Here is a 10559-nt window from a genome sequence, read left to right as displayed (position 1 = left end):
CGAGAAAGAATAAACTAGTTTTAATTAAGAAAGGACTTGTATCGCTGAAGATTCTCGTGAAGAATTTCTACGGGAAATCAACAAACAAGCAGATACGTAACATTACGATTTAAATTAGAAATCTTTTTATTTCAGAAAAGTCTCCAACTTCTGATTTTTTCATCATTTACAGTGACAATGATCTTATATTGGCAAATACAGTCAACTTGCTTAATCTGCTGGCTTGAAAATCCACAAAGGGTAAAACAAGAGGGTGTCATCAGTAATAATATAAAGTGGAGGGATTGTTTTTAAGCCTACGAACGAATCATAAAAATTCTTGGGGAGGGGGAAAGAGGTGGTTTTTCGTTTCTTTCGAATATTCGTGCATATCTACATATGGGCTATTAGAGCTAGCCCTGCCTAATTTTGAACTGATAGACTAGATGGAAGATAATTAGTCTACAGCGCACACTGTGAGGAGCGCCATTTTGCGGGTACGGAACACGAACCATGGATCCCCCGATTCACAGTCCGGCACTATAACTATTAATCTTTGCCCGTTTGGGAGGAGGGTAAAGACACGGAACCATTTTCATCTCGTTGCGTTAATAGTGGTACGATTATCACCGCCGAGATTTTTTTCCTGGATATGAACAATAATAACAAATCATTGTGGCACATTAAGTTGGTGGATTTAAGAGGGCTAATTTAGTGGTGATACTAATTAATAACGTTGATCATTAAAATTACAAGTATTTTTCTTTTCTTGGAAAACTCTTCCATGACTGCTTAATTAAGTGTGAAAGGTGACATGGGGGAATTACAGTGCCACATCAATGATTTTGTAATATGATTTCAAAGAAAGTTTCTCACGGATAATTCTAGAACCTTGAGACTAATGTGGAATATCATCATTCAGCTCTAGGAAACCTGGCAGAGGTTAAATCTTAGGTTCTTCTTCGAGCATTCGAAAGGGTTATCATTTTATTTTAAGTTTGCAATTTAAGATCATTCATGGCATACATTATTGACTTTTTTTAAACTAAGAGACCCTGTTGTTCAGGCATCAGATAGCCTCTCTAAGTTTCAATAATTTATAATTCTAAAAGTTATATTTCCGAACAGTCTGATTTATATTTTTTTTTAAATAGAGCATTAACTAAAAAAAAAAAAAATATGCTCACCCAGGCTTTCCATCTGAGAATTTTCCTATTTGTGGCGGGGACTGTTTTTCTGCCACTGGACGCAGATCACTTAAACGTTCGAGGTTCATACTAATGTTGCGTCGACACATTAAAGAGGTCTTCATGCAGCTGTCAGATAGGGTGTGTTGTAAAGTATGGAGATGCCTATGTATGTTCAATATAATTTTCTATGTCAAAACTTACTTTTTTCATAAAATGTAACTTTCATATTCATATAAATATTATCAACTTAACTGAAGGTCATTTAGCCCATCAAGGTCATTCCTTCTCCCACCAAAGCAAGCAAATAAATTAAATTTGGCTCTTGCCATACAAATCCAACAGAGATTAAACAAGTGTTTAAGCAGTTCTTCGCGACTCACTTTTTAAAATTTTATATGATTCTATAGACTAGCCTCTGCACTATCTCCACCGGTTTGTTCTTTTTTGCAAGAAATATGATAAAACAGAATAAAGGAATCTAAATCCTGTCTCATATCGCAGTAATTCTGTAAATTGGTCTTAGGACTAACTTTTAACCACAGCGTTTCAGGCATTTACCAATAACCATACCAAATGAATTTTTCTTTCTATTTAACAATGTTTCTCTGAAACAAGAAATTGGTCTTTTACGAATTTTTAAATCCTAAGTTTATCATGTATTTTGCTCTTTTTTAATTAGTAAAATTAACTTGTCCACTCTATCAAATTGTCTAAGTCCTCTTGAAATAAGGAAAGCATTCCTCATAGAGTCAGCCTTTCCCAGTATCTTAATACCATTAATGGAAACAATAAAACTCAAGTGGCTATCAAAGCCATTATTACAAATAATAAACAACAAAAGTCCTAAAATAGACTCCCAAGGTATCTCTCTAAATCTGAAATAAAATAAAAAAAATAATCGCTTCTTTCTGTTTCCTATCACAAAGCCAAACTTCTGTTCATTGTTAATCTTTAAAAGTTTCATCAGAATATTATCAATTAATCTCTTGAAAGGTCACATATTAAGGATTTTCTGAAAGTCAAGATACACGCCATCTAACGCTACTCTCTCATTTAAAGGAGTTAGTAAGGCAGTAAAAATTCTTTCTCAACCAATGCTGATTATTTACCAAATGGCGACTTAAGGAAGTTCTATAAGTTATCTCTGACAAGATATTTCAAAAGCTTGCTAAAAGCAAAAGTCAAACTTCTAAGCTTATAATTCCTCCATTCTTTAAAAAATGAAGCTTCTAATAAAATAAGAAACTTCCCTTATCTCTAGGAAAATACGATTGTTAAAGCTTTCACGTATATATTACACTCTCAGATTCTTCAAAGTTTTAGATATCACCAGAACTTTCAGCTTTACTTCTTAGAAGTCTCAATTTTTCTCAAAAAGATTAATATTAGTTTAACTGAAAGAGAACTCTTTCCCAATTTTACACAAAGTGCGGTAATGAATTTACCATTTTAGTCATATTCCTTTTCTTCTTAATTAGGCTCAGTTTTTAATTTATACACATACATAAAAGTACTTCGAGTAATATTTAGAATTTATACAAAATATATTTCTTTTGTTGAATATACAGCTTGTTAAAACTAGGCAGTCTTGAACTTTATCGTGTGAAGAAAACAGGAAAAACACTAGACTGCACTTACAGCTGGCAAAGAATAAAATCTATAATCAAGACTGAAGCCTTCGAGGTAAATGCTCTAAATAACAACGTATGGATATATATCTACCTTTTTGTTAATCCTGTACTCGAGAACTGTGGGTACAAAGTTTGTGACTTCCGAAGAACCTCTCGACGACCCTTACTTCGACTCATGGCATCCCGCAGACTAAACATCCAGTCATCCAAGCCCTCTGGTGTCCACAATAACAGCTGCCCTTCCTGACCGACTCCGATGGAAATTACTCCATCCTGTTTTTTATCTGCCCAATGAAGTCCATCGACATCAGCCAGATTAACCTGTTAGATGGCAGTACACTTAAATAATGTTACAGAATTTAATTATAAATAAAAATCATGCTACTTCTATTGCACAAGATTAAACACCATCGATTTTAAATCTATATTAATCTACGACATAAAATATGATCAAATTGTAGGCTTAGTTAACAAGATAAAACCTTGGTAGACATTCGTAAACCAATATCAACTCATTATACAATCTCTTCAAGTTTTTGGTAAAAAAAAAACAAAAACAGTCGCATTTTGAAAGTTGCGAAAATGAGAATAGTTAAACCACTATCATCAGTTTAAGTATACAGACTTCACTACATGATTTACGTACGAAACTTACTTGGCTAAAGGAAGTCAGTTTTAAAGATAGAGGTATGACAGCTTATTTTTTTATATTATAATTAAAGTAATATAATCAAAACTGGGGGTTTGTTACCATAGTTAGTAGCCTATACGATCATCTAAGTCTGATCATTTTGATATTAATACTTTTTTTGTTATTAAATACTAACTTGTTTTTATCCTACGTTTCGGCTGATAATCTGCTGTCTTCTGGGAAGTCCTGAAAAGGATTATTTCTGTAGGGGTAGCGACCGAGGTTCGATCCTAGGTCTTCTTAATGAATAAGTTTGTATGTTGTCAGTTCGACTGGGGTCTTCCTCATTACGACTCCAACGAATGGGAAATGGCTTCAAAAGAAGATTTTCTGACGTATAGGTCAGATTGACTGAATGTGTTATCAGTTAGCTAGGTGTAGAAGGCTTTTTTAATCTTTTTTTTTCTCGTATATGATTCATCTCATTAATTTAATATAATTAAATTTTATCTACTGTTTTCTCTAGCATGATAGGTTATTGCAATAGTACAGAGTCTCTTAAGTATGTTATGCTCGGCCTAGTGTATCCTAGTGGTCTGACAAGAGCAGCTCAAGAATTGGCGGTGGGTGCTGTTGACTTACTGCCTTCCATAGTAATTTAAAATCAGGTACTGCCATGCGCAGATAACTCATGTGTAGCATTGCGCGAAAATTCTAAAAAAAAAAACGAACAAGCAAATAAATAAAACGTACAGAGAGGTGAACAAGCCTTTGAACCTGTTGCAAGTTTTGGGGAAAACGTTTTTCGAGTTGCTAAAGTTATTTCTGATGAAACGGTCACTACGTCAAAAGTATACAATCAAAGCCCGTTTTGTTTTTCCTATTTCTATTCATACAACTATGGGTATACCATAATTTAAGCTCTATCTATTAATAAAATACTTGTCCTTTAGACACATAAAATTGAAAGAACAGCCCTCGATCCAGAATAACACCACTTGTATCAATATTTCTTCGAAAATCACTAATTCACATTATTCGTTATCGTTGATGTAGCGTATCGAAAGTCTTGGTTAAACCAAATCTATAAACATGTCAAATTATAAACAAGTTTTTGAATTATAAGCAGGCCTAGATTGGTAGTAAGTCTAAAGTATGAAACGTTCTGAAGATTTTAGAATTTACTACTAATATTTTAAAACAGTGTTTTCTAGCCCTAAAGCTACTGCGCCCCGGTAGATCTTTTGAATATTTCACCGCGCCCCGGTAGCATTAATTCCTTTCATACTTTTTCTGGCTTTCTAAGTATGTAATTCACTAAAACGTCGTGACATGCGCACTTGGATACATCCATCACGAAAGAGTTAAGGTTAATTGTCGGAGGAAAATAAAAATGGTGAAAGTTGCTGATAATTTTTTCAATTTTAGCTTAGATGAAATATTCGTACAATATTTCGTGCCCCGACGGTTTGGAAACAATGTTCTATAACGATAGATAAGGAACTGAAGCAATAGATGGAATTATAATTGACAAAGTGATGTTACATGTCAACGACGAGAATATTCAGTTAAATTTGTACTTATGTGCATATGAACCGATACACCAATAAAAAAAATGTGTACATTCGTGCACGTGAACAAAACCATCTATTCTTATTATTATTATTTCTGCTGTTTTTAAATCTGTTTCATTGGAAGCCCAGTTTTGGACACAAAGTAACCACAAAAACTGCCTTGTTGTTGTTGTTTATGTCAGCCTCTTATATGATGGAAGCCATGTTTTGGACACACCAAGTATCCACAAAAACTACCTTGTTGTTCATGTTAGTCTCCTATATGATGGAAGCCCAGTTTTGGACACAAAATAACCACAAAAACTACCTTGTTGTTCATGTCAGTCTCCTATATGATGGAAGCCCAGTTTTGGACACAAAATAACCACAAAAACTACCTTGTTGTTTATGTCAGTCTTCTATATGATGGAAGCCCAGTTTTGGACACAAAGTAACCACAAAAACTTCCTTGTTGTTGTTTATGTCAGCCTCTTATATGATGGAAGCCTAGTTCTGGACACACCAAGTATCCACAAAAACTACCTTGTTGTTCATGTTAGTCTCCTGTATGATGGAAGCCCAGTTTTGGACACAAAGAACCACAAAAACTGCCTTGTTGTTGTTTACGTCAATCTCTTATATGATGGAAGCCTAGTTCTGGACACACCATGTATCCACAAAAACTACCTTGTTGTTCATGTCAGTCTCCTATATGATGGAAGCCCAGTTTTGGACACAAAATAACCACAAAAACTTAGCCTTGTTGTTTATGTCAGTCTCCTATATGATGATTATGGTACACTAGATGGAACTCATTAAATGCTATTAACATGAATACCTTAACTCCTCTTCCTCCCATCATCACCACCAGTATTTATATGTCTCAACCTCCACTACCACTTTCGCTCAGCCACCTGTGAGGATGTGACTATGATGTGATATCCATTGAAAGAAAATGCAAAGAGGATCCCCCCCCCCCAAAAAAACAATAAAAAGAAAATTAGACATCGAAAGAAGAAATATTGCTCTTCAAAAGGAAGAGCTGTTGTTGTTTTTGGTCTTGAAGATGGTGATTTATAAGTTAATGAAGCACAAGTTGAAGGTCATCCATTGTTCCATTCACTAAAATTCATCGTGTGTACTTTATCTGTTATTGTTTGCGCTAAACTTTGCAAGTTCCTGATCACGCTTACACCGAAAATAGCTATCGATCTCGTGAAAATAAGTCAACTTTGACAAACGGTTTCAAAGTTGTACCAAAATCAGTATCAGTTTTTGTGTTGGTTTTCAACTCTTTAAACCCAAGTCTAAACGATAGAACAAAAGTGTAAAGTCAGTACTACCGGATGTGATGTGAAAAATTATCGTCACAGTTTAGGGACTTGGGTCTGGTTAAGTCGCGAATTTAGGGTTAAAAAAAAACAAGCTATATCGTATCCATGCCAACATTTTTAGATGTATTAAGGGTTCCCTCATTCACTATTTTGATCAAAAAGGATGATATATATAATATCAGCTTTATAGCATTGATTTAACATTAATGACTATTTAATCCCACATTCTGACTATGTTCCTAATTTCATAATGTATACGTTTCTGAGCAGAGAAAGATACTGTAAGATGTCATTTTCAGTTGTATTTCTACACAAACCATAAACGGAAGTACAACGATAGCAAACTTATTTCCCAACTATGTGTGCTTATAACACAGTCAAACCGCTGTATAGCTATATCAACTTCACATAAATGGGAAAAAAAAACTGAGAGGTAATGTAATTAACTCTGAAAAAAAAAACTTACTCGTTCTATAACAAACTCGTCTATTACATTGTACATTTCGACTGAAAATTCGTCTATGATACTGTAGACTTTGGCCCATTGCCTTCTGACTGAAACCTCGTCTATGATATTGTAGACTTTGGCCCATTACCTTCTGACTGAAACCTCATCTATGATACTGTAGACTTTGGCCCATTGCCTTCTGACTGAAACCTCGTCTATGATACTGTAGACTTTGGTCCATTGCCTTCTGACTGAAACCTCGTCTAGAATACTGTAGACTTTGGTCCATTGCCTTCTGACTGAAACCTCGTCTAGGATACTGTAGACTTTGGCCCATTGCCTTCTGACTGAAACCTCGTCTATGATACTGTAGACTTTGGCCCATTGCCTTCTGACTGAAATTTCGTCTATGGTACTGTAGACTTTGGCCCATTGCCTTCTGGGTTGAAGACTCATCTATGATAGTGTACATTTGGGCCATTTATCTTTTGAATAAGTGTCTTTATTAAAATGTACATCTGGACTAGTTATATTTTGGGTAAAACCTCGTCTATTATCCTGTACATTTGGGCCACTTATCTCATGGCTGAAAGTACATCTGTTGTACTGTACATTTAGACTAGTTGTTGTTGTTTTTCCGATGAAAAATCGTTTGCTATGTTGTACATTTGAACCAGTTATCTTATGGCTGAACCTATAATTCATTATACTGCGTTCCATCAAAATAAAGATTTCTAATGACATTCTTATACTTTAATGTCGAAAATTCTCACCTACCTTATACTGAAAGCTTCCCATCTCTGACGTTCCCACCTTCGAACCTCTTTTAAAACAAGCCAAGTAGTCCAGAGTTAACATAAAATAACGTTCTTTCCAGCGACTGAAGAATCTGTCTCTTTGTTGCCATAAAAACCCTTTCTTTATAGTAGTAGTAGTAGTATCAGACATGCCCTGTTTAGACACAGATACCAATTCAGACCAATTTATCTTTAATAGTTTTGGTTTAAGTCGATGTAGCCTTCTTTTTTTCTCCCACTTCTTCGCCTACGTCACATTCATCCAGGATCCATCTGGTTGGACATACAGATAATAAATATAAACTTTTACATAGTAAATACGTTTATAATTTGACATCACAGTCAAATAATCTCGAACTAACATTATTGAATAACCAGATGCGCATTAAGAACCACAAGTCTTATTTGGAATGTTTTGGAGTAGAATGGGATTTAATTTTGTCTGTTTTAGTAGAAAGGATTCTCTGTTAGCTGTTCACCGAGGGAAATTGGGAAATTGAACCTCGGATTTTTAGCGGGGGTGACGAAGCAGAGTGGGCAATTGTACCCAATAGCACAATGCTTGAAAGTCTAACCTAGCAACCAATAACATTTCTAATAAAAATAATAATTTCTTCTTTCTGTGAGGATGTGCTTGTTAAAAACGAAATTAATGTCCACACAGAAATAAACCGTAAAATTAAGATACAGAGAGGATGTCCAGTAAGATGACAAGTTGGTTAGGATGTCGATCATCATTATAAATTGATCAAGTTGGTAGCAAGTTGCAGTTTTAAAATTCAAAAAGTCTAAAGAAAATAATATTCACCAATCTTAGCATTTACACGTGAACATTATTTACACTACTATTCGCCATGTTGTATATAACAAAATTTAATAAAAACAATAAGAAAGAGTTTGAGCTACCATTTTAAGCGTATTAAAAATTCGAATACTGTGGGTAATTCTTATAAGGCCTACGAAGACGTCCATACGAACCTTACTATTTTAAGTTTCTTCTCAGCTGGAATTAAACTATTACAGACAGATTCATTTCCCACATCTATCCAAGAAGATGATTTGGATCCCAAACGTCAAGTCTAAGGAGAAAAGTTCAGATACGAATCCTGACGCAAGCCAAGACTAAAGGGCAGAAACAAGCTACACGTACTGAATCCAGACGTCAGGACTGTTTGAAAAAATAAAAACAACAAGTACGCGTACTGAATCCCGACGTCAGGACTGTTTGAAAAAGTAAAAACAACAAGTATGCGTGCTGAATCCCGACTTTCCAATACTGAAGCATGACGCTAGGACTAAGGGAGAAAATCTACACATAGTGAAACCTAATACTATCATGGGGGTGTGTGGGGGGGGGGTGGAGCAAACTACGTATGCTAATTCCTGACGATAGGGTTTGTTTTTAAGCACAAAGCTACACAATGGGCTATCTTTGTTGTGCTCACCACAGATACCAAAACCCGGTTTTTAGTGTTACAAGTCTTTAGACTTGTCGCTGAGCCATTGGAGGCCTTCCAATACTGATTATTGACGCAAGAAAACAAACTATTCATATTAAATCCTCTAAATCAAATCTTGCATACTGATTCGTGACAATAGAAGTGAGGGGAAAATAAAACTTTCTATAGAAGGTTTAGATATTTAGTTACGTCTGTGATCAAAATATTCACAAAACAGACAATTAACTATACTCTTTCTAGACTTAATATGTTGTTTAATTGATTCTTCTAGTGAAAAAATACGTACAACTGCAAAGACATCTTGTAGAAAGATTAAAAAAACTGGTCTTAAACAATCCAATACTGAACAGTCTTAAAAGAAATCCCTTTGTTATTATCTGTTATTTAATACCGAAGAAAATGTTCACGTATATTGAGAAAATAATCCATTTACTCCAGTTGAATGTCTATTTTAAACGAATTATATCAGTAACAGAAGGTGTTTACAAAGACAATCACCCAGTTAAAATAATCATATCTCACAACCTACTCACTATAGGGAAATAAAAGTTCAGAAGAGGCAAACAGAGGATCATTAATTTGTTCAAAAAACGTGCGTTTCAAAACCATCTTATGCTGTATTAGCAAATTGCTTTCCCTCACAAACTAGTACTACTTTTCCCCCATTTTTCTTTCTCTCTCACTGAAAAAAAAATATATTATTTGAATAAAATGCGTGTCATTTTGTTGTATAATGTAAGAACTGATAAACGCTGTCCGGAACAAATGATACTATTAGTAGCTTCATTTAAGAATAGGCTTGATATGCTGGCCTAAAATGCATACTGAACACCTTCCGTGACAGTTTGAGAAACACCCTGTATCATGTTCAACCTTTCTTGAATTAAACTTATGATTCTTAATACGTCCGCTGAAAACTTATTCTCATGGCACAATAGTTCAAGATATAATCACAGGGTAGATATAATGTAGTAGAGCTCTGGATTTCGTAGCTGGTGAGCTTGGTTTGAATCTGTGCGATACCACAAAACATTCCCTACACTCTACAAAACTTATAAAAGTGACAGTCAATGCAATCCCTAAGCTCACCATTTATTCTTTAATTAGTAGTGCTACCTGACAGTTAGAACAAGATAATCGAAGAAATTAATGAAAAAATGTCTAATTAAATACACTATGGTAACTTTTAACAACAATTACGAAAATGACAAAAAAAAAAATCCAAAAAGAAACACTAAATTTTTTTGTTGTTGTTTGATATTAAACACAAAGCTACACCACGGGTATCGAAACCCGTTTTCTAGCAGTATAAGTCCGCAGAAATACCGATGTGCTACTGGGAGGCAAAACCCAAAAATAAAAATAAAAGTCTAACGTATGAGTATGTCTTTCGATAGAACTGAATATCTGAAGACGTAAGTTCTTGAAAGTGGGCAACGAAACTCGCCCACTCTTTAATTTTTACCCTCGTGGAGAAAACAATAATTGACTTCCTTTTTCTAGTCCTTTGGGATTTCCGAACAAAAACACAATATT

The 10559-nt window shown here is 34.7% G+C and overlaps 1 protein-coding gene and 1 long non-coding RNA gene across 3 annotated transcripts in view; one reads left to right on the top strand and one right to left on the bottom strand.

Moving 5' to 3' along the window:
• Positions 1 to 10559, top strand: part of LOC111086793 — a 24718-nt gene that overhangs the window by 4645 nt on the left and 9514 nt on the right. The window lies entirely within an intron of this gene.
• The window catches only part of LOC111086792, a 14224-nt gene that overhangs the window by 1176 nt on the left and 2489 nt on the right, over positions 1 to 10559 (bottom strand). For both annotated transcript variants that reach the window (XM_022391085.1, XM_022391086.1), the window contains exons 2-4: positions 7544 to 7836; positions 2892 to 3121; positions 1168 to 1331 (exon numbers count right to left, since the gene is read on the bottom strand). In XM_022391085.1, the coding sequence (XP_022246793.1) occupies positions 1168 to 1331; positions 2892 to 3121; positions 7544 to 7714 (565 nt within the window). In that variant the 5' untranslated portion in view covers positions 7715 to 7836. The remainder of the gene's footprint in view (positions 1 to 1167; positions 1332 to 2891; positions 3122 to 7543; positions 7837 to 10559) is intronic.

Source organism: Limulus polyphemus, unplaced genomic scaffold, assembly GCF_000517525.1.
Source record: "Limulus polyphemus unplaced genomic scaffold, Limulus_polyphemus-2.1.2 Scaffold1434, whole genome shotgun sequence".
In the NCBI taxonomy this organism is placed as follows: Eukaryota; Metazoa; Arthropoda; class Merostomata; order Xiphosura; family Limulidae; genus Limulus; species Limulus polyphemus.
This window is presented reverse-complemented; position numbering and strand designations above follow the sequence as displayed.